A 25605-nucleotide genomic window follows, 5' to 3' on the forward strand; every position below is an offset into this window, starting at 1 on the left:
TGATGAGCTAAAAAGACAAGGCACTTACCCTCACAGAGATGCCAGTCTTGTAGCTCTTGCTTGAGCACTTCTAATAAAGAGCTCACCACAGGTGGCCCTCAAGCCCGAAACATAGGAAATTTGTAATAAATGGTTTAAATGTGTGACATCAGAGTTTCTCAACCTTGGCACTGTTGGTATTTTTAAATGTTGTAGGAGACGGTTGTAGGGGACTATCCTGTGTTCTGTAGAATGTTTAGCAGCATTTCTAGCCTCTACCACTACATGCCAGTAACACCACCCTGCTGGCTGCTGGTCTTGAAAAGCAAAAATGTCTCCAGACATTTCCAGTTATCCCTCGGGAGACAAAACTGCCCCCAGTTGAAAACCACTGTGTTAACATGATATGTTCAGTGCGTTGTCCTCATTTGCATTGCCCCAGATGTTGTGTCTGCTTCTTCCATAGGACAGCACTGCAGATATTTCAGTAAAGTTATCTTGAACTGCTAAGGTTTCTTTTTTTAAATATGATTTTAGAATTGGGAAGGGTTTAATTATTTCAGCTTTCTTTAAAAGCTTGTGTGTATGTGTGTGTGCGCGCGCGCGCGTGCACATGCACACACGTGCTGTTTGATCTGTTTTTACCGCTGAGGAAACTGAGGCACATAAAATGTTTAGTGAATGACAGATAGTCATGATTAGTGAATAACTGACATTCTTTCCAATGCCTGTCCAGTTCTTTAGCTGTCTTACCTCATTAGTGCATTAGTTTGATCAAAGCAGGAGCTCCATCTGGCTTGTCCAGCACTGGGTTCCTGGCCCCCCCAGAACGCTATCTGGCACGTAGTAGGCATTTAGTGCATATGTGTTGAATGAGTGAAGTAATTTCTTTCCTGATTTGCTTTTAAACCTCTCCTCTTCTGCTTCTCTTCTGGAAAGGACTCAAGCTAACATTTTTTTTTCCCAATTAAAATGACATATGAAGATCCGCTTTTAGTGTTGCAGATGTGGTATAATTGAAGAATGCCATTAACCTGCTGTGTCTGCATACCGTGTTTCTACTAATAATATAGTCTAAGATTACATTGTTTTCTTAGATTGAGCTCTTCATCACTTAAACTCTTTAGCCTTAACATATACACAATGGGCCATAGCTTCTCCATTTTATACTTTGGTAATATTTTTAAAAGTTTGAAATATTTTTCTTAGCACTAATCGTTTACTGTTTTGAAACTCGGGTAGCCTATTAATGATAGCTGTATGAGTTTTCACAAATATGTGTAATTACTGCACATTTTGCTTCTAAAGGAGATATGCTCTTACATGCCTATAATTTAGTCATAGTCTTAAATAAGGTAACAAATGGTTTGGGCCCTTAATAGACAGCTACATATTCTGATTAATGAATTTATTCCTGGGCGCGACTGCTTCTCTTCTTTGGCCAAAGTGTGTGTATTATGTTGGATTCTTACTAATATCTGCAGGATGGAAGGTCAATAAATTAATGGATGGATAATTTTTTTTTTTTTTTTTTTACATTTCTGGTTAAAAATGTATTTCTTCTTTAGCATGCTGTTCCGCCTTTTATAGAACCCCCTAATGTCCATTAATTAAAAGGTATTTGAATTGAAAACTTTATTTAACCTTTTCAAGTCAGTGCTGGAACAAAATTTATATGCTGATTCCTGAGATGAAGAAATGACATAAACTATTATTTACTGTTAGAAAATGATTACTGAGTAAAAGAAAATTATTAAATCTGTTAATTGTTCTCTGATCTGTGTTCCTGTGCACTTGGTTTTGTGTCAGGGAAGAACAGTTGCACTTAGTTACATCTTAGTAAATATTTGTTCCATGAGAGTTGATCACCTTGATCTAAGGTGTTAGCATGACTTAGAATGAAAGAATAAAGTTTAATGGGAACAAATGGTAAAAACAGAATTGATTAAATGCATTTGGTAAGATATTTGCTGTGGGAATATAAATATGCAAGCAAACAGTATTTCTGCGTTTTGCTATTTCCTTTCTATATTGATATTCTTGAGCATTGATGTGGATGTTAGGTAGTAGTTCTTCCCCTTTGAGGACCAGAACCCTTCAGTGTCCTCAGGCATACTAACAAATGCGTCTTACACTTAGACGTGGAGAATTGTGGCTGTGTGTTACAGATGTGCATCTCTGCTTTTTACCTTTGAAGGACAGCCTATTTACTTGGACATTTTTATTATGTGTTCATAGCTGCTGAATATCCTGTTATCTGTATATTTGCGATTTTTCCTAAGAAGCCATACAGGCACCCAACAGGCATATGAAAACATGCTCAACGTCACTAAACATCAAGGAAGTGCAAATCAGAACCACAATGACATATCACCTCACACTAGTCAGACTGATTAGAAAAAAGACAAGAAATGACAGGTATTGGCAAGGATGTGGAGAAAAGGGAACCCTTGTTCATTGTTGGTCACGATGTAAATTGGTTCAGCCTATGGAAAATGGTATGGAGGTTTTTCAGAAAATTAAAAATAGAGATATTATACAGTCCAGTATCTCCACTCCTAGGTATTTATTTGTGAAGAAAGCAAAACACTGATTTGAAAAGACATGCACTGCTATGTTCGTAGTAACATTATTTGCCATAGCAAGATATGGAAGCAACCTAAGTGTCCATTGATAGATGAGTGGGTAAGAAGATGTAGTTGTGTGTACACACACACACACACACACACACACACACACTCTGGAATATTATTCAGCCATAAAAAAAGAATGAAATCTTGCCATTTGCAACAACATGGATGAACCTGGGGGTATTATGCTAAGTGAAATAAGTCAGAGAAAGACAAATATCACATGATTTTAGTTGTATGTGGAATCTAAAAAACAAAACAGACTGATAGGTACAGAGAACAAACTGATGGTTGGCAGATGGGAGGGCAGTGGAGTGATCAACGAAACAAGTGAAGGGGATTAAGAGATACTTTCAGTTATAAAATAAATAAGACTTGCTGGAATACACAGCATAAGGAATATAATCAATAATATTGTAACCACTTTCTATGGTGGCAGATGGTAACTAGACTTACTGTGGTGACCATTTTGTAATGTATATAAATATTAAATCACTATGTTATACACCTAAAACTAGACGTTTTTAAACTAAAAGTATTAATAAATAAAGGCATATGTGTCAAAACTAGATATTTTATGTCCTTTTAAAGAAAAGGGGGAAATGATTTATAACAATAGAAAGAGGTGGTTTTGTATCCAGAATATAATTGTTGGATTTTTCATTGAGTAACAGGCATAATTATGATATCAGCACAGCATCTACCGCAGTATCTCTGTAATTGAAGCACGTTTTTCATGATTTATCTTTGTCAAAGCCTTCTTTCTTTGTTTTATCAATGTTCTTCAGGCAAAATACATGCATTTAGTAACTCAAGAGAGATGGAATGCCATTGAAGGAAAAAGCAGAATTTACCATTAAACTATTAAGTACAGAGACCGACTATATAGCATATTTCATCAGTTCTAAGAAGCGCTTTAGTTTTTAACATCTCTGAAATTGGGAACACATCTTATTTGGTGTCTTAGAGTTGACAGTGGTTTTTCATTTCTTGTGGTACATTAATGATGCATCTTAGTTAAATTAATGTCATAGATTGTCTGAAATATTTGTGTATATTTGTGTGGGATAAATGTTAAATGAATTGCTCAAAGTATGTATTTGTGAGAGCTATAGACTAAGTATTTTATCCCTAATGTGTCTACAGTTTGGAAAATTGTTCTTCTACATAGGAGTCAACTTGATATTAAAGTGTTTAGTATTTTAAGGAATTTTCATTTAAACTTTATTAAATACATTATATAAGAATAATATGAATGTTACAAAAATAGTTTCCATTTGTTTTTTATTTAAATTGAATTTTATTTTATTTTTATTTTTAAAATATAATTTATTGACAAATTGGTTTCCATACAACACCCAATGCTCATCCCAAGTGCCCCCCTCAATGCCCATCACCCACTTTCCCCTCTCTCTTACCCCCCCCCATAAACCCTCAGTTTGTTCTCAGAAATTTTATTTTAATAGAGAGAGAGAGAGTGAGAGAGCATGGGGGAGAGGGACAGAGGGCGAGAGAGCAAGAGAGAATCCTTCCAGAGGGCGAGAGAGGAAAAGAGAGAAAATCCTTAGCAGGCTTCTTGCTCAGCGCAGAGCGCAATGTGGGGCTCGATCCTACAACCCTGGCTGGGATCATGACCTGAGCTGAAATCAAGAGTTGGTCACTTAACCAACTGAGCCACCCAGGCACTGTCCCAATTTTCATTTGTTTTTTAAGCTTAATAATATTAACCTTATACTTACTCAGATGTTTCTACTCTTACCACACATACATCTGTGGTATAAAATGTCTGCTTTTTCAAAGCTTTTTAATAATAGATTTATTTTTAAAAAGTTAGATAGCTATCTTCGTTAACCTGATATCTGATTCTTACAAGGTGATGACATGTTTTTGTTTTTATTTGTAGAGTCTTACATTTAAAGAAAAAGTAACAAGCCTTAAATTTAAAGAAAAACCTACAGACCTGGAGACAAGAAGCTATAAGTATCTTCTCCTGTCCATGGTGAAACTCATTCATGCGGATCCAAAGCTCTTGCTTTGTGTAAGTATTTTATACGAGAGGTCTTGAAATTACTACAATAACTTAATTTGGTTTAAGTGAAATGCCAAGACCTTGGAGATCATTATTAGCTAAATAACACTCACTGACCCTTTCTGCTCATGCTTGAAACCTAAGACACCTTTAAGAAAACTAACTTCGGGGCGCCTGGGTGGCGCAGTCGGTTAAGCGTCCGACTTCAGCCAGGTCATGATCTCGCGGTCCGTGAGTTCGAGCCCCGCGTCGGGCTCTGGGCTGATGGCTCAGAGCCAGGAGCCTGTTTCCGATTCTGTGTCTCCCTCTCTCTCTGCCCCGCGCCCGTTCATGCTCTGTCTCTCTCTGTCCCAAAAATAAATAAACGTTGAAAAAAAAAAATTTTTTTTAAATAAAAAAATAAAATAAAAAAAAGAAAACTAACTTAGAAGTTACATTTCTCTGATACCAGTATAATTAGATCAGATTTCTTACCCTTTTCCTCGGTTTTCCTTGTCATTAAACTAGCATGTTTTTGTGAGATCTTCTTTCTTTACTCTGTTACCAGGTTTGTATTATTTAGACATTATGCTGGGGTGGTGGTGGAGGTAATGAAGCAACCATAAATCCAAGTGCTTTCTCGTGGTCATAGTTGGTTTTTAAGTATCCAGTTGCTATTGCCAAACCCTTTAGGTTTTTTTATTTCCCTTTCTTCCTGTCATCAACCTATTATCACTGGCTTTGCCTGGAAATACTGTATTGGAAGGAGAAGGAGATGGGAATGGGTATGGTTAGCACTTAATTTTTATCCTAACTGCTTTTGCAGCCTCAGATGGCATTCCTGAGGGCAATACTGTGGTACACAGTAAGTGGGAACTAACAGGTAAATGAGTGATAGTTACGTGAAGTGGTTAAAAGCATGGGCTCTAGAGACAGACTAGTTATGTGATTTGGGTGACTTAACCTCTCTTAGTTTTCTCATAATAATAATAATAATAATAATAATAATAATAATAATAATAGTACCTATCTCAGATTGTTAAGCTTGAGATAGTACACTCGTGCTTTTAGGAATAACGTTTAATAAATGCATAATAAGCACTAAATGAATGTTAACTCTTATTATTATTAATAAAATGCAGTTGACATCAATATTAATGTTATTAATGCCCCAAGTATGACAGTTATGTATTGTGAAGGTCATAGGATAACATGTTTAAGCTTTGTTGAAGTTTCTCCAGTCTCTGGAGAGCAGCATCCAGAAAGATTTCTTGCTGCTTTGTTTAGCAGTAGGTTTTATAAGTGCTAAGGTGCTTTCAAATTACTACATATAGGAGTTCATAATTTGATGTCCGTACTTTCAAGAGTTCTGTGAACCCCTTCAATGAAAAAAAAGTGTAATGAGTGTTTTTTTTCTGCAGAGAAATAAGAGGGGAGAGACACACACACAGAATTTCTAAAGGGATTAATAATGCCAAAGGAAGGCCTGTCATATTTTGAACTCTTTGAGAAGCCCATCCAAATTTGGGAGTCTAGTAGAATAAATTGTTAGAATTAGGCATGGAAAATTTCACAAAATCTTACCAGGGAGACAGTAAAGGTAATCAAATCCCCTTTCTCCTCATGTCTTTGTGTGTAGCACAAGTTATTTGTGGTAATATTTCATCATGCATTTCACTTAATAGAGGACCAGCTCTCTGCATGGCTATAATTCAGGGTAAAGAGTGCACCAAAGTCACGAGTGCCGTCAGTGTTAAGTATTCCATTATTCAGAGAACAAGAACTTGGTCTTTTCCAAGATTGGAATTTAGTAAGCAGAGGCCATTTAAAATTGAAATTATTCTCTTTGCTGCCATCTAGTGGTTAGGCAACTTTTCTCAGCGTAACCAAAGGTAAGTTAAAGTAGATTCACTGTATACTTAAGTATTTTCTATTTAAATCTTAGTAAATAGGAGAAATGTAGGAGTAACTTAAGTGATGTCAGTCATGGTATTTTTAAAGTAACACAATTTAATATCTTTCATCTCTACCCTAATCCATATTACTCTCATGTTGTCTAGCCTCCTAATTGTCCAGCTAACATCCTCTCCTACCTCCCTCTAAACATTTCTCTGCACTAAAGGTCTGGTGATCTCTTTGAAAAGCAAATCTTACCATGCCTTTTGTCCAGCTTAACATGTGTTAGTTGAAATTGCTCTTGGAATAAAGACCTTTTGGTCTCCAAAGAGACCTACAGGGGCATGCAGAGTCTGACTCCTACCTGCCCCTTCTGCCACATCTAGCATTATATTTTTCTTTCTCTTTTTTCTGTAGTCATGATGGTCTGTTCATTCCATCTTACCACATTCCTTCATACCTGCCCCTGCTGTTTCTTCTGCTTATGATACACTTCTCTTTCCTCTTTACAATAGTAATTCCTGCTAATTTTGAGCTGTGATCACTGCCCTAAGGAAGCCTCCATGAAATTGTGCCACATTTCTCTATCATGGTGCTCATAGCAGCTCGTAGCTTCGTAGTTCTTATCTCATTTGCAGTTTTACAGTTGTTGGTCTGGTTATTTTATTGATGTTTGTTTTTCCCACCAGATTACATGTTCCAAGAGGGTAGGAAACACTTTTTAAAAAATACTTATTTATTTATTTTGAGAGAGAGAGTGTGCATGCATGCACGGGGGGGGGGGGGGGGAGAGAGAGAGAGACAGACAGACAGACAGACAGACTCCCAAGCAGGCTCCATACTCAGTGCAGAGCCCAATGTGGGGCTTGATCTCAAAAACCGTGAGACCATGACCTGAGCTGAAATCAAGAGTTGGATGCTCAACTGACTGAGCCACCCAGGTGCCCCAGAAACACATCTTTTCAACTTGTTATGTCTTTGGTATTCAATAAATGTTACTGAGTTATTTGTGAACGAATATAAATTTTATAAAGTAGGCTAACAGTTGTGAATTATACTCCGGGATGAGGGCTTACCTTAATCATTATGGCGGGAAAGAATCTAGTTAGTAAAATAAAATAGGGACACAGGTTGTATTGGTCTCACTTAAATGAGCCATATGTTCGTGAAGTGTAAATAGATGCATCCAAGCTACAGGAAGCATTTTAGTCTCTTAAGGTAGACATGTGCATTTATGTACCCCGTGGATGTGCTTTGCTTAGTACCCAGCGTTTTTCCACAATGAAACAGACTGCAGTGTGGGTATCTGGAGGTGTGGATTCCAGCCTTGGACGGCCTAGGGCGGTCCTTTCTACTAGACCGGACCTGTTCTTTGCCTTTGAGTGCAGTCATTTGTAAGATTAAAACCAGTAAGCTCCAAACCAGAGGTGTAGTATTTAGCCAGTGTAGCGTTGGTGAAAAAAATTTCCTGCTCCTTATATATAAGGTATGATTCCTTAATTAAAAAGCTAATACTTAGTTTTTGTTTTCTTTTAATCAGAATTTTCTCTGGACATTATTCACGTGAAGGAACAGTATAGCTATAGATTAAGCGACTCCTTAACAAAAGCAGTTCTGACTTTTAAAAAATTCCCCAATTGTTATTTTATCGAGATATACACATACCATGAAATTCACTATTTTAAAGTGTACAATTTACTGGGTTTAGTACATTTACAAGATTCTGCAGCATTACCACTATCTAATTCTAGAACATTTCTAGAACGTTGTCATAACCCTAAAGAGAAGCTTAGTGTACCCATCAGCATTCACTCTCCATTCCCTTTTCTCTCTGGCCCCTGTTAGGTGATAGATACATTTTTTTAAATTGAAGCTTGCTTTTTTTCCCTTGCAGAATCCAAGGAAACAGGGGCCTGAAACCCAAGGCAGTACAGCGGAATTAATTACAGGGCTCGTCCAGCTGGTCCCTCAGTCACACATGCCAGAGATCGCACAGGAGGCAATGGAGGTAAGGGGAAATGAACTCTGGGCTCTTGAAGGAAAGCTTGTAAATGTATATGTTCTTCATGTTTCTTTGGTGTGTGGTTTCTATGATGTCATTTCTGGACATCTGTCAGAGAGAGATGGCATTTCTAGAAGTGTGTTTGTGTCTGTATGCTGTTTTATGAACTCCGGAGAAGGAAAAGGTTTAATTGCTGTATATCTCATGTAGCAAAAATGTTGTGCAAATTATGATGCTTAATTTAAACCCTCAGATTTTTCTAATTGCAGTTGACCTTTTGGAATTTTTTAAAAATATGTATTGAATTTTAAATTTGCATCTAATTCACATACCATAAAGTTTACTATTTTAAAGTGTGCAATTCAGTGTTTTTCAGTATATTCACAAGGTTGTGCAGCCATCACCACTAATCCTGAAACATTTTCGTTACTCCAAAATAAACCCTGCCACTCTGCATCCACCCAGTCACTGGCAACCACTAATCCCTTTGCTGTCTTCATAGATTTGCTTATCCTAGCCATTTCATGTAAATAGACTCATGAAATATGCGGCTTTTTGAGTCTGGCTTCTTTCATTTAACATGTTTTCGAGGTTCCTCCATGGTATAGCCTGTGTCAATCAATACTTCATTCTTTTTTATTGCCAAATAATATTCCAGTGTGTACACATAGGGCCTTCTGTTTATTCATTAGCTGATCACATTTGGTATTGTTTCTGCTTTTTGGCTATTATGAATAATGCTGCTATGAACATTTGTGTAAAAGGTTTTTTGTGGATATATTGCCAGTGGAATTGGAGGGTCATATGGTAACTGTGTAACTTTTTGAGTGACCAAACTGTTTCCCAAAGCGACTGTATCCTTTTATATTCCCATTAGCAGTGTATGTGGGTTCTATTTCTACATCCTTGCCAATACTTGTTATTGTCTGTGTTTTGGATTATAGCCATCCTAGTGGGTGTGAACAGAGTTGACTTAAAAAAAAATTGTTTTTATATTGATTGCTAAATATGGTTTTAATTTAAATCAATTTTATTGAGGTGTAATTTACATGTAATAAAATCATACAAGATTTAGAATATTTCTAGTTACCCTGGAAAGTTCTCATGTGTCTTATGATCCCACCCGCCCTGTGCCAAAGACCACTGGTCTGATTTCTGTCATAGATCAGTTTTGCCAGTTGTGGAAGTTCATCTCAATGAAATCTTAGACTGTATATTCCTTTTTGTCTGGCCTCTTTGACTCCCAAGTGTTTGAGATTTGTTCATGATATTACATGTGTTAGTTACTTCTTTTTTTTTTTAATTTTAAAAAATTTTTGTATTGTTGGTAGGTATTCCGTTTGAGATGAAAGCGGTTTATTCACTTGTTAATGGCCATTTAGGCGAACATATCCATCATTGAGAGTTATCTTGTGCGTCTCAGTATTCCCTTCCTTCCTTCCTCCTCTTTTGTCCCTGTCTGCTCCCCTGCTTCCCTTGCAACCATTGATCTGCTTTCTGTTATAGGTTAATATCCATTTTATATACATGGAGTTATAAACTATATACTCTTTTTGTCTATCTTCTTTAACTCTGCATAGTCATCATAAATTCATCTGGGTTGCTGCATGTATCAATAGTCCCTTTAAAAAAAAAAAACCACATTCCTTTTTATCACCATATAGTATTCCATTGTGTGGCCGTAGCATAATTTTTTTATCCATTTACTTGTTGATATTTGTGTTGTTTCTAGTTTTTGGCTATTACAAATAAAACTTCTAGGAACATGTGTGTACAAACTTATGTGTAGGCATATGCTTTTATTTCTCTCTGGTGAATACCAAAGAGTGCAAAAATCTTACTCTGTGGTCTTTATGAGAGACACAGCGTAAGTATAAAGACACCAGAAGTTCGATAGTCCAAGGATAGGAAAATATGCTACACAAACAGAACTCAAGAAAGCTGGAGTAACATACAGAGTTTAAAGCAAGAAGCATTACTGGAGATAACATGGGACATCTCATGATTGCAAAGGTGTCCAATCTATCCAGAATATCAAACTATATGAATCTAAAAACAAAGCTTCAAAATATTTAAAAATATATGGAGTAAAAGCAGAGATAGACAAATCTAGTTTTAGTCGGATGCTTGAGCACACTTTTCTCAGAATCTAATAGAATAAACAAGTCAAGAAGATAGTAAGGACGGAAGACTTGAACAACATAATTATCAGATACGAACTGTGTGACATAACATTGAATGTGACACTCAGTAAATGCACTTTCTTTTCAAGTATGCATGGAACATTCAATGTATCCTGAGTGTAAAGTGTAAGTCTCAACAAATTGTAAACAATTGAAATCATTCAGAATTTTTTTGTGACTACAGTATAATTAACTTAGAAATCAATAATAAAAAGTTTTATGAAATATCAAATGACTATGTGTTCATTCATACTCTGCTAGCAGGAATGTAAATTAGTACAACTACCATTAAAAATTGTTTTGCAGTATCTACAAAGTAAACATGTGATCTAGCAATTCTATATGCTTGCCAAAAGACACATACAAAAATATTAATGGCAATGTAATTTGTAACAGCCATCCCCCCCAAAAACCTAGAAATACTTCAAATATATCTATATAGAACAGATAATTTTGGTTATATTCATTCCATTGATTACAACAATGAAAAAAGAATGGGCTACTATTGCTAAACGCTGAGCATGGATGAATCAGTATCACAAACATAATGTTCAGTGAGAACAGCCAAACACAAAAGGGAACATACTGTGTGATTCCTTTTATATAAATGACAAGCAGGCAAAGGTAGTCTGTGGCAGTAGAAGTCAGAACGGTGGCTCCCTTTGTTAAGGAGGAATGACTGAAGGGAACATGAAAAGGGCTTCTAGGCACTGACAGTGTTGGTCTAGGTAATGGTTACATGGAGTATATACATTTGTAAAACTTCTTTGAGCATATATACACTTAAGATTTCCTACTTTACCCTTTGTATTGTATGTTTTATGTTACCAAATATATTTTAGCATTCGTGGTTTCACTCATTGCTTGTGTTTGTGTACGTTGCTGTTGGACCTACAAATGGGTACACGCTTGCATACTTCTTGGAAGGCTGTTTGACAGTATTTGGCAGAAGGTGTGCAGATACCTAATTTTTGTCCAAATAATTCCATTCCTGTAATGTTTTTGTTTCATCCTCTGAATACAAAAGGAAGAAGCTACACATACGTGTATGCTTATTGCTGTAGCTTATAATAGGGCGCTGGGAGAACTTAAACTATGCGCTAGGGAGAGAGCAGGTCAGTCCTCAATGACACAATGGTAAATGGCTAAATGTCCATTGAAACATGCCAATCACATGGCAACATGGAAAGATATTTAGGAAATGTCAGATGAGTACACTATGTTTACAGCTTTGTTAGAATACATGTAGGGAATAAAATGGAAGGGAACACGATAAGGGAAGCAATCATATTAAGGGGAAAAGGCTAACCCATTGTCTTTCATTACTTTAAAAAGTATTTCTTCAAACAAAAATATAGAGAATTGGCTACTTAAAGTGTCAGCAAACTATATTGTTTTTACACAATAGTAACAATTGGATGTTAATTTGTGTGGTTTTTTTCTTGATATGAGAGGTATAAACTATAATTTTTGAAGATTCTCACAATGAATTGAAGTTTTCATTATGTATCTAAAAGTAATTACAATAAAACAGGATAATATAGGTCTGGTCCTGGTATAATTTATGTTTTGGAGTTATAAAGTCATCTAAGGTTAGACATTTATGTATCCTTTCCTAATGTAAGGCAGGTTTTCGATGCAGATACCAGCGGTTTACACATTTGATTTGCTATTTTGAGAGAAGAAATCAGTTTTCACAATTTGTTCTGAACAGCATCTTGTTGGAGTTTCAATAAAAGGCTTTCAAGGGGCTAAAGAATTACCAAATACACTGACCAAGGACTGAGAAGAATACACGTAGCTCAGTGGGGTGCCTCTGGGGGATGCCACGTGGAACTGGAGTTGGGGCTGGTTCCAAGGAAGAGTCTAGGGTACACTTTGTACTACGATGGTTTTCATTACTTCATAATGGTGTTTTTGTATATTAGCTGTATATTCTACGTGACTTCTTTAATTCTTGTTAATGTTCTGTAAGCCAAATTCCAACTTCAATTCTGTGGTCTATAGGAGTATGTAAGAATGAATAACCTGCTCTGAAATGTGAAGTCTGTTTTGCTTCCCCTGCCCTTGTTCTTTGGAAAATAATTGATCTTTTCTGTTCCAAAAGAATTTGCGGTGAGCAGAATAACTTCTACTTTACCTTTCACCCTGGAAGTAAAATATTGTTGTGTGTATTAATTTTGGTGAGCTCTCCTTACTTGGAGATTAACTTTTTGTTGTTCCACTGAGTTCTTTAACACTTATTGAAATGACTTAGTTTGTGTCTTAAAACAATTTTCGTATGTGTATATTGCTCCTCTGAATTTGTCCGTCATTTAACTGGGTCTCTATATGCCATTTAAAGTAAGAATGATAGAATAAAATGATTTTATTCCACATATATTATTCCCTAGAGATTTGGGTTCTTTAGTCTTTTTCTTTTGCCTTTTACTGTGTGTTGAGGCTGCAATTAAATAGCTCGATTTATTAGATTTGTAAAATAAATATTCCAGTGTTACATTTACCAAAAAACTTTTGAGTAATTCTCTCTCTTTTTTAAAATTCAGGCTCTGCTGGTTCTTCATCAGTTAGATAGCATTGATTTGTGGAATCCTGATGCTCCTGTGGAAACATTTTGGGAAATTAGGTATATGTACTTTAACTTTTTAATTCAAGTTAAAGTTTTATTTTGCATTTATTTTTTGTCTTTAGATATTAACTCTGTAGTACTTGGTCAGTTGTGAAACTTTATAGAGGTTTTATGATCTTGTATTTTATTTGTCTTGAATTATTAATTAGATTCTTGTTTTAACTGTAAGAATTGTTGTCACAGCAATTTAGAAAGTAAATTTTTTATATATTTTTTTATTTTTTAATGTTTATTTATTATTGAGGGACAGAGAGACACAGAGCATGAGGAGGGGAGGGGTAGAGAGAGGGGGAGACACAAAATATGAAGCAGGCTCCAGGCTCTGAGCTGTCAGCACAGAGCCCTTCGTGGGGCTCGAACTCACAAACTGCGAGATCATGACCTGAGCCAAAGTCAGTCACCTAACCAACTGAGCCACCCAGGTGCTCCAAGAAAGTAAAATTTAAAACATTGTGCTAAATATTATTACCCAACCATAAGTACTGTTACTTAGTGTTTTCTCTTATGTTCCAGATTTCCATGTAGTTACAACTGTGTATTAAATTGTTAGAAATATGAGCTTAGAGTGTTAAAATTGTATGATGTTAATCATTTATTTCCCTTTTTAAAACTATGATCTTTCATAAATTTTCCATAATACCAATGATTTTGATAAGTGAATTAATAATGAACATCTGTTTAGGGGCACCTGGGTGGCTCAGTCAGTTCACCATTTGACTTCAGCTCAGGTCCTGATGTCACTGCTAGTGAGTTCGAGCCCCGTGTTTTGGGCTCGGTGCTGACAGCTCAGATTCTGTGTCTCCCTCTCTCTCTGCCCCTCCCCTGCCCACGTTCTGTCTCTGTCTCTCAGTCTCTCTCTTAGTCTCTCTCTCTCTCTCTCTCTCAAAAATATTTTTAAAAAATAATGAACATCTGTTTAGAAGGTAAAAATATATACAGAATTTTATAATTTATTTCCTAGGTTGTATAAATTATTATCTTTTAAAGAGCACAAAGGCAACACATTGAGAAAAATGGAAATGTGTAATCCTTAGGTGTATTTTGTCATTATCTCATCATAGAAGTGGGTGCACTGTCTTCCCTGGCAGCTGAGTTAAATCCTAGACACAGAGCAGTGATCTTGAATAGTAATGTAATGTGAACCACATACCTAATTTAAAATTTTCTGGGTTGCCGCATTACAGAGTGTAAAGGAAAGGTATTACTAATTTTAATAATATTTTTAAACCAGCTTCTATTGCTAGAATATTATTCCAATATATAATCAATATAAAAGTTATTGAGATATCTTGCATTGTTTTTTTCCGTCAAGTCTTCAAAATTTGGTTGTGTTTCACACTTACAGCACATCTCAGTTTGGGCAAGCCACATTTCAAGTGCCCATTAGTCACATGTGGCTGGCTAGTGGCTACAGTGTTGGACAATATGATGACTCTGGAGTGGGGATCAGCAAATTTTTTGTCTAAAAGGTCAGGTAGTGAATATCATAGGTTGGTGGACCAGATAGTCTCTGTCTGAACTATTCAGTTTCACTGTCAGAGCACGAAAGCGAAAGCCATAGACAGTATGTAAATGAATGGGTGTGGCCACGTTCCACTGAGACTTTATTTATGGAAAGCAAATAATGGACCGGATTTGGTCTACAGGCAGTTGTTTGCAGATCCCTGCTCTAGAGCACTGGGTTTACATACAGCCTATGCTGTGCACATAGGCTGTCATTTCTTCTGAGTCTTCTGCAAAGATGAGATGTGTAGATGAAACACTTGGGAGTTTGGGGATTGGAGGATTTAGAGTTGCTTGCTTTTTTTTTTTTTTTTTTTAACATAATTTGTAGACCTCTTCCCTTTGATTATCGTGCTATTAACATTTTGAGAATCAATTTCTTTAAAACAAAATCCTAGCTTCTGTATATTTATATCCATTATGAGAGAATGTCATTCTTATGTACTGATTATACCTCTGTTAGGTTATTTATCGATGATACTGATAACCACAAACTTTATGCTATTGCAGCTCTCAAATGCTTTTTTACATCTGCAAGAAATTAACTAGCCATCAAATGCTTAGCAGCACAGAAATTCTCAAATGGTTGCGGGAAATTTTGATCTGCAGGAATAAATTTCTTCTTAAAAATAAGGTAAGCAAAGTGACATCTTTAAAATGGAAGCCTATTTTGGGGTAAATGGGAAGAGATTAAGAAAATGTATATTAGCCAAATTAAGTCCTACTTTAGCTTTTTCTGCCTACGGTGTCTTCAAAGGGAAATATGTGTGCAGAGGATAATGGCTGAGAAGTTAACATTTTAAAAATTGTTGAGTCTCTGTCCTTGAAGTTGCAATCTTGATAAATTCCAGTTGAGTTCAACAGGACTCTATGGGGCAGGCCGAGGAGGAGTGGGGGCTGCTATAACCAAATTAGATTGAGAAAAATATTCTATCTTGTCTCAAGTTTGTGCATAAGACTTGAATCTTATGGTTTAGGCTAGTCCAGTTATCTGTCAAGAAACTTAAAGAAAGAGGTTAAGGGTCTTTAAGTTTATTTACATTTCTGCTGTGACAATTTCACCTCTTCAAATATCTGAGTCCTCTCCCTTACGGTTGAGTGAAAAGTCTTGATTCTGAACTGTTAAAGTATGGGGACAAGATTTTAGGGAGTTAGAGAAGAGCTTTAAATTTCTTTTATCATAAAGTTTCTGTAGTCAGTTAAATTTTTTTCTATTATGGTGTAATTTTTGGAGTTCTTGATTCAATGAATTTTTATCTTTTTCTAGAATAATAACTCCAAGATATCTTAAACATATTATACTCATGTTTTTCAGTGTACCATGCAGCTTGTTAAATTTCTTTGTTTAGAAATGGGCTAATGGTGATTTAGGTTTTATACATGAGGGTTATCTTAGTGTGTTAATATAGTGGGATTTGGCATTATCCCAAAGATAAGGAACAAGATTAGACTTCAGGGTTTCATACCTTTGCCTATGGTATAATTCTCCAGAGTGTAAGCATTAGTAATCCAGTAATAATCGGCAGTACTCTGGTCAGTAAAGTTGCAACAGGCTTGGCATATTTACCAGTGTTAATTACTGGTCCAAAGGAACTTCAGTGTCAAAAGAGTCAACTTCCAATTATCCTGATATGGCACAGGGTAAAATCTTATGGGGAGAAAATTGTCGTCATTTGTAATTGACTGAGAAGTACCTTGTATTTTTCCTATGGTAGATTTATGTTGTTGATGTTTAACTGTGCTCATGTTAGATCTAGAAATGTTAATTTGCATTTCTAGAACCTGTTGTTCCTGGTGATTTGAAGGGTGGAAGGCTAAGAGGAGCTTCAAAGACACTGAGCAAACATTATTCGTACTATTGGGTCTCTAGTGAATATTCTTCAAGGATTAGGAGTTGGGATGAGAAGTTTTCCAGGATAGTTGCAAACAGAAAGACAGCTCATATTATGTATTTAGTTTTCTTGATTATCAGTGCTTCAGAAAGGCTTACTCATTTCTTCTTTTTAGCAGGCAGATAGAAGTTCCTGTCACTTTCTCTTCCTTTACGGGGTAGGATGTGATGTTCCTTCGAGTGGAGCTACCAGTCAGATGTCCATGGATCATGAAGAATTAATACGTACTTGTACGCCTGGAGCCTCTCTTCGGAAGGGAAAAGGAAACTCATCCATGGTAAGCAGCTTCTTTTGTAGTTTTCCTGTATTATTGTCATCTGTGCTGTATGTTTTTTCCTGAATGAACTTTGGTAAATTTCAACTAGATGATACAGTGTAGTAAAGAACTGCTTAGATTCTAGTTCGATCACTGATCTTTGTGGAACCTCAGGCAAGTTCCTAACAACCCTGTGACCCAGTTCATCAGCTTTAAAATGGGGATAACAACAATTTATGTCCCAGAAGTGTTGGAAGGATTAAATGAGATTGTGTGTAAACAGCACTTGATTGATTGACACTTATTGATAAGCTATAACTGAGAGCTACAATTATCATAAACCTCTACTGTACAAAGGACCATTCATATCCATTCATATCGCAGAAGTTTAAAAGTTGTACCACCTAACAAAAATACAAATTTACTGGAGATAAAGCATTTTGCTTGAAATAGATGAGCGTCTGTGTTTTTTGTGTTTGTGTGCGTAATTCTTTTTAAAAATAAATCACAGTAGAAGTGAAAATAGCAAATCATGACAAAAGAATGTCTCTTCCAGACCAAACCTGTTTTGTTTTGTTTTTTACTCTTAAAAACCTAAAAACACGATTTGTGGCATTTAGGATACAGCTACCAATCTAGAGAGATACATTTCTTTAATCCTTATCCGTGGAGATGAGTGTCTGCCTTTTTCATGGGAAGGTCAGCAGCATGTGTTCACAGCCTTGTTGTAGGATTAGGTTAACTTCCCTAATCTTTGCCATATATAGCCTGCAGGAATCTTGATTATACTGATATTCCACAGAAGATCTTGCTGGTCCACTTGACCGTTGGCATTTTACTGTTAGACTTGAAAATCTAGAAGTACAGACCAAAGCTCTTTTATCCCTAATTTTCAGCATAACCTTCTGTTGAGGAAAAACAACAAGTAAGCAGTATAGTGTTTACTGCAGTCTATGTTGACTGCAGAATTTACATTCATGTTGTAAATGAGGATTCCTTTTGGGACTCTGTAACCCAGAACCAAGTATATCTTCTCCAGCAACATTCGGTTCTTGTCCGTGCCCTTATTTTAGTCCTTGTTGCAGCGGACTTACTTTATTTCTTACTACTGGTGGGTAGATAGAATTTCTTACTACTTCCTTTGTCATTTATAATTGAGTTGGAAGTGCGTTGCATTTTTCATTCAGTAGATTTATGCCATGGGTACTTGTGTTTGCGTTAGACTTCATCTATATTTCTAGGATCTAAAGTAAGGATAATACCTATTCGATTTGAAATTGGACAAATAGTAGCATTATGTTGGTCCAAATCATCTCATTTCTCATTCAGACAAGATGTTTAGGGGTTTGAAAATTCCTGTCATGGTTGCAGGGGAAAGCTTTTGCGTGTTCTTGAATGCACACATACATGGTACACAGTGTGTCGCATTGTTGGATTTGATAAATAAAATCACCTAAGTTGCAAACATAATGCCTCTCACCCCTGACTCCCAGGATAGTGCAGCAGGGTGCAGCGGCACACCGCCGATATGCCGACAGGCCCAGACCAAACTCGAAGTGGCCCTGTACATGTTTCTGTGGAGCCCTGACACTGAAGCTGTTCTGGTTGCCATGTCCTGTTTCCGCCACCTCTGTGAGGAGGCAGATATCCGGTGTGGGGTGGATGAAGTGTCGGTGCACAACTTCTTGCCCAACTATAACACATTCATGGAATTTGCCTCTGTCAGCAATATGATGTCAACAGGTCAGTGTGGATAACGTCCCCCCACCCCGCCACTCAGTTTGCCTCGAGTCACACGACATCTGATTGTGCCAGGAATGTAGGAACTGCTTGGTAAGCTTAGAGAGTTAATTCAAGAAGCTCACCTGAAATCCTTTTCTACATAGGATGGGGTGAAAATAAATAGCATTTGAAACAAATTGTTAACTTCTCACTGAGCTTTTAATACGCAGTACAATTGTTTAAAAACTGGCAGTATAAATTACTGTCAGTTTCAGATTGTGTAATTTACTGTGGCTGAACTGTATATGGTGAAGTTTCAAACACACTGGCCTATGTTTTGAGTAAATATAGGTGGGAATAGCTTATTTTATGCTGTGGATATTGTAGAGTCCAAGTTAAATACCTTTCCTGTGAGGCTAGCAAAAGGAAGCATTCACCTTTATCATAGGAAGCATTCATTCCACTCCTCCTACTCTGCCTTGGGGGTTTGGCCCGCCAGGCTCTCCCATGGCATTCAGGGCTCTAAGTGCAACGAGTTGATGTGCTGTTGTCTTTGCTTAGGAAGAGCAGCACTTCAGAAAAGAGTGATGGCACTACTCAGGCGCATCGAGCACCCCACTGCAGGAAACACGGAGGTATGCTCTTTGCAACAGAAACAGCTCCCCAGGCCCCACCCTCGATCGGAGAAGCCGCATGTTGTGTGCATGTGTGTGGGCGCGCGCGCGCGTGTGTGTGTGTGTGTGTGTGAGACAAGGAATGGCTTTTGAAGCAGATCTAATTTATATGTGCATATTACGTGTGGGATATTACACCTCTAGTATGCACCAAGTTTGAGACCTATCGCTGATTGATTTTTAGTCCTAAGTTTACAATTGCTTTCAAGTGGTAATTGCTTTCATTTTAGGCTTGGGAAGATACACATGCAAAGTGGGAACAAGCCACAAAACTAATCCTCAACTATCCAAAAGCTAAAATGGAAGATGGCCAGGTGAGTTTGTGAAGTTGATTTTTGTCTTTTAATTGATCTGCTAAACGTGTGTACTTCATTTCAGTAATCTTTGGAGTCACTCTTCGTATAACACATATATAGTTGTTGTAAGACTTATTTAGTGTTGGTTCATCTAAAACTGCACTATTATGGGGGTGCGTGGTGGCTCAGTTAAGTGTCTGACCTCGGCTCAGGTCACGACGTCATGGCTTATGAGTTCAGCCCCACGTCGGGCTCTGTGTGCTGACGGCTCAGAGCCTGGAGCCTGCTTCGGATTCTGTGTCTTCCTCTCTCTCTCTCTCTCTCTCTCTCTCTCTCTCTGTCGCTCCCCCACTTGCACTCTCTCTCTCTCTCCAAAATAAATAAACATTAAAACTGCTCTATTATGATAGCCACTAGCCACATGTGGCTACTTATGTTTAAATGAAAATTTAAAGTAATTTAAATACAGTTAAAATTCAGTTTCTCAGTCTTACAGTAGCCACATTTCAAGGATTCATTAGCCGGATGTAGCAATTTGCTACTGTGTTGAACAGCACAGGTATAAAGTGTTTCCATCATTGCAGAAATATGGGGGAGCAGGAGCTAGAGATGATCTGTGGTAGAGACCCTTCCTTTACCCTCTTTCCTTCTCTTTTTCCATCAGAGTATTTCACAGAATTTTCAGGAAAGGGATGACAAAGTTAGATAAAATAAATTAAAATTGAAGCAATACATTTTACTATTTTGTTAGGTATTCTTTTTTTCTTTAAGTTTATTTTTGAGAGAGACAGAGACAGCGTGAGTGGGGGAGGGGCAAAGAGAGAGGAAGAGAGAGGATCCCAAACAGGCTCCGCACTGTCAGCACACAGCCCACGCTTGGCACACACTTGGCATAATGTTTGTAAGGTTCGTTCATGTGAGTCCAAAGCTTTGTAAAAGAAGTTTAATATTCTGGGTTGGTTCTATCAGTCTATGACAAAAATATATTAGTGGCTGTTAAAAAATGTATATGGTAATCTAAGTTTGGACTTCTTTTTTTCCCCTTTTTCACATCATTTTTTTAATTGGAATATAACATACATAAAAAACATGTATAAATCAAAGCAACAGTTCAGAATATTAGGAGATGAACATGCCTGTGGAACCAGCACCCACAACAAGAAAAAAAAATCCTTACTAGCACATGGGAAGCCTTTGTTGTGCCCCACTTCCAATCACTAAACAACCCAAGAGTAACCATTATCCTGACTACTAAATACAATAGCTTTCCTGTTTTAAGCTTTCTGTAAATGGAGTGCTGGAGATGTAGTCTTTTATATCTGGCTTCTGTCACTCAACATTGTGAGAGTGACCTACACTGCTCTGGGCCATTGTCATTCGTTCACTGTTACTGCTGTATGTTATTTCGTTCAGCAGACAGTTCACAATTTAATTTTGCTTTCTATTCTCTTTGAACACTGGATAGCTATACAAAGACTATTGAGTTATTTTGACCCGTGCTGCTTTGAGCATTCTTGAATGTGTCTTTTGGTAACCGTCTAGGTATATTTCTGTAAAGTACATACTTAACAGTGGAACTGCTGGGTAATAGGGTATGCAGATACACATATGGAGAATATAAATTGATGCAACAAGTACTTAAAAAACACTTGTGGTTTCACAAGGGCTTTTAAAAGACAACATTAAAAATTTTTTTTTAATGTTTACTTATTTTTGAGAGGCAGAGATACAGAGCATGAGTGGGGAAGGGGCAGAGAGAGAGGGAGATAAAGAATCCGAAGCAGGCTCCAGGCTCCGAGCTGTCAGCACAGAGCCCGACACGGGGCTTGAACCACAAAGTGTCAGATCATGACCTGAGCCGAAGTCAGATGCTTAACTGACTGAGCCACCCAGGCTCCCCATACAATTAACATTTTTAAAAATAATGTTTATTTTTGAGAGACAGTGTGTGTGCGCAGGGGAGGTGCAGAAAGAGAGGAAGACAGAATCCCGAGCAGTTGCCACACTGTCAGCACAGAGCCCAATGCAAGGCTCAAACCCACAAGGTCAGATCATGACCTGAGCTGAAATCGAGAGTCAGACTCTTAACCAACTGAGGCACCCAGGCGCCCCAAGCAATTAACATTAAAAAAAAAACTGCTATAGCACCTCTGTAAATGATGAAACATTCAGCCATTAAAAGCATTCCTCTTACTGGGATTATTACTACATCGTATGTTAAATAACTGGAATTTAAATAAAAACTTGAAACAAAAATTAAAAAAAAATAAAAGCATTCCTTTTAAAGAGTATACGCATGGGGCATGTGGGTGGTTAAGTTGGTTAAGTGTCTAGCTCTTGATTTCAGCTCAGGTCATGCACGGTTCTTGGTATCGAGCCTTATGTGGGACTCTGCACTGATAGCTTGGAACCTACTTGGGATTCTCTCTTCTCACTCTCTCTCTGCCCCTCCCCTGCTCACACTCTCTTTCTCACAAAAAAACATAAGGGGCGCCTGGGTGGCTCAGTCGGTTGGGCATCCGACTTTGGCTCAGGTCATGATCTCGCGGTCCATGAGTTCGAGCCCCGCGTCGGGCTCTGTGCTGACAGCTCAGAGCCTGGAGCCTGTTTCGGATTCTGTGTCTCCCTCTCTCTGACCCTCCCCCATTCATGCTCTGTCTCTCTCTATCTCAAAAATAAATAAACGTTAAAAAAAAAAATTAAAAAAAAAAAACATAAAAAAAAAGATAAAGAGTATATGCCAAACCGATTCACTAACAGACGTCTGTGGTTTCTTACACCTGCATGAATAATTTTTCTATCGTGATTGTCAAATTAGAGCTCTTTAAAGACCAAAAGCAGAAAATAAAACATTGTATATACTTTTTTCTAATTCAGTGAGGTAAAAAAAAATATCTTGAAGTACTTAAATATTCAATAAAATTAGTTATATCAGGCCTTGGCAGAGGTAAGTTGAAAACATTATACATGTATATATAATACATAATATATTAATATAAATAGATATAAATATGTATATAACATAATTATACATATATGTATAATATATATAAATTACATGTATATATACATATATGTATATATATAAATTTGTTTATTCATTTTGAGAGAGAGAGTGAGCTCAGGTGCATTCATGAGAGCAGGGTAGGGACAGAGAGAGAGAGAGAGAGAGAGAGAGAGAGAGAGAGAAGAGAATCCCAAGCAGGCTCCGTGCTGTCAGTGCAGAGCCTGACACGGGGCTCAGTCTCATGAACTGTGAGATCATGGCCTGAGCCGAAATCAAGAGTTGGACGCTTGACCGAGGAGCCACCCAGAGGCCCCTGCTGCAAACATTATATTAACATTACATATTCAATTAATAACTGAATTTACTATGCCAGAGAATGGAACGTTATCAAGGGAAACCTGAAATGTACTAATGGAACAGAACTGAAATGTAAGAAACTTGTGGTAATCATTTGGACCCTATTAAATAAACAGTAGAATTCAAACTAGGAAAAAACACTAACCTAATTCTTAATGTGCTTCAGAAGTCAAGACACAAAAGATCTGCCCAGAGAGAACAATGCCACTATCAAAATTTTTATATTTCAGCTTAACTTTAACTTGACTTATTTAGCTTTTTTTATATGTAATGTGATGTAGTTCAAGAACATTTAACTGTAACTTGAAAACAGAATACTCACTACGATGTTCCCAGAGGCAAGAAGGGAATAGCATTATTGTTTCTGTTGGAGGGAATCTAACCAAGACTGCCAAAAAGTGCTGCGAAAAGCAAGGCTGAGTGATAAAATATGAACCCTGTGAGAGAAAAGTCTTTAAACCTATTATAAAAACTTCAGTTACTAAAACACAGGTTGATGATAGTACATTAAATTCACCATACCTAGTCGATAAGAATATACAGAATGAGTTTTGCCATGTAAAAAATTCCTCTTTACCTGTTCTTGCCTAAATTTTCAAGGCAGCCTTCAATGAATCTCATTCGAATCTGTCTATAAGCCAACATACCAAGGAACAGAGAAGTTTCTCTGTTTCATTTTTTAATCCTTCAGAAAGATTAATTGAATCATATCTTGAACTGTATCCCACAATAAAGTGTTTCCAAGCAAACATTACCCAAACTAATGCCTGTTAGAGCATTATGTTGAATTGATGTTTTTGAACTAACTGCAGGTCCTTGGGTCCTTGACTAAGATGTTAATGGTAAATAGATGCTAAATTGGGAAGGTGATGTTGGAGATAAGATGTTCTACATGTGAATTAATCTGAACTAACTGCTCTTCACACCCAGATGCTTCATCACAATCAGCCATATTCTGATTTTGCACTGATCTGGATGCTACTGCATCTGACGTCAGCCGCACTTAGCATATCATCAGCAATATGCCCATCATGGTGGTAATAATGGTAGGGTGGTGGTGCTGTGGACCAATAAATGGCAGGCCTTTAAAGGATCCATTCCCAGTAGCCCCCCCCCCCCCCAGAAAGTCCCCAGTGTGTGCAATACAAGATTCTTGAGATGCTTGTGCTATACGAATGGTGTTTATTTCCCCTGAAATACCATGCTCTGGATCTTGAGAGTGTGAACAGGCCTCTAGCATTTGTATTTGATTATCTACTGATGGCATTACTTAGTGTTAAAAACCAGGTCCTTTCCTGTTCCATTGCTTGTCCCACTTCTTTCTGATGGGCCTTGGGAATCCCCTAAGCAAATGCCTGCTTGACTTTCCAACTTTCTGTTCTGAAGATCTGTACCACAACTGCTTTTAGGAGGATTGTGACCACGATCGTCATCTTCATCATCTTCTTTAAAGGGTTTCATATGTGCAGTGTCTTCTGGCCGTACCTCCCTGCTAGGGCTCCCAGCTGACTGGCTTGCATGGCTAGAATTCATCTCATTGCTAGATCCATCACTATGCCCGCTACTGTTACCGGGACCACTGCTTTCATCTTCACCGTTGTTGGCAGTTTCGTCAGAACTTCCCTGCACAGATTCCTCCGTGTCTGAAAGTCGCTGCTGCACATGTTTGGATCTACTAATAAGTTCATCCATTCCAATGTCACTGTCTGAAAGTCGCTGCTGCACATGTTTGGATCTACTAATAAGTTCATCCATTCCAATGTCACTGCCTCCACTTTGATGGGTATCACTGTTATCAGTACTTTAAGGGCTGGCTGCAGGTGACCAAGGTGATAGAGCTGCTCTTCTGAGCTCTTCTTCCTCTTTCTTATTTAATTTAGTATTTAATAACGATGCAGAAGAACTCTATTTAGATACCTGAGCCTAGTACTTTATTTAATAATGCTTTAAAAGAAAAAAGGTTTCATTGACGTTGATGCCAAGTACAATGTTTGTTCACCATGAACACTTGGCTCAAGGATTGAGACTGGATAAAAGAGATGTCTAAGTGGTAGTGGATCCACATTCTTGACAAATAAAGGAAATAAGTCACGTGGGTACTGATCACCGTGTTCAGCACTGCTGCAGCCCACATGCGGTCAATATGCTGAGGACTCAGTCGCTCTTCTGCTAAAAACTTCAAACTCTCTTGGCACTGTTTGATAATCTCAGTATGTAAATTTGCTCCAAATCTATGTTCTACCACATTGTTGCTTATAAGCCAGTTTGTAAGTTCTTTTGCAATGGTCATTTCTGTGTCTGATACCAATGATTCTTTATTGTACAAGTCACCGAAGGTATGAAGTTGATTCGTTATCTGACTCAGTCCAGCCAACCTCACAAAGTAGGTGACAGAAAATACCAAAGTGTAAGATCTAGGCTTTCTCTGTCAAAACATGGCTGTCAAAGCAGAGATTTGTAGGCAATGACCCTGTCACCGTGCTACCTGTTAAGTCACCATGTTGCAAGCTGCACTCTGTCTCTACTCTTGTTCAGAGAATTTGCATAAATACCTGTAACGTAGGTCCTAAA

At 37.4% G+C, this 25605-nt stretch overlaps 1 protein-coding gene across 11 annotated transcripts in view; it reads left to right on the forward strand.

The window, feature by feature from the left end:
• The window catches only part of NF1 (neurofibromin 1), a 246875-nt gene that overhangs the window by 89295 nt on the left and 131975 nt on the right, over positions 1–25605 (forward strand). For 10 of the 11 annotated variants that reach the window (XM_027034457.2, XM_027034451.2, XM_027034454.2 and 7 more), the window contains 8 exons: positions 4513–4647; positions 8408–8521; positions 13245–13324; positions 15341–15464; positions 16838–16999; positions 18472–18721; positions 19262–19335; positions 19605–19688. In XM_027034457.2, the coding sequence (XP_026890258.1) occupies positions 4513–4647; positions 8408–8521; positions 13245–13324; positions 15341–15464; positions 16838–16999; positions 18472–18721; positions 19262–19335; positions 19605–19688 (1023 nt within the window). The remainder of the gene's footprint in view (positions 1–4512; positions 4648–8407; positions 8522–13244; positions 13325–15340; positions 15465–16837; positions 17000–18471; positions 18722–19261; positions 19336–19604; positions 19689–25605) is intronic. The other variant, XM_027034452.2, reaches the window with a different exon arrangement.

Source organism: Acinonyx jubatus, chromosome E1 (assembly GCF_027475565.1).
Source record: "Acinonyx jubatus isolate Ajub_Pintada_27869175 chromosome E1, VMU_Ajub_asm_v1.0, whole genome shotgun sequence".
Lineage (NCBI taxonomy): Eukaryota > Metazoa > Chordata > Mammalia > Carnivora > Felidae > Acinonyx > Acinonyx jubatus.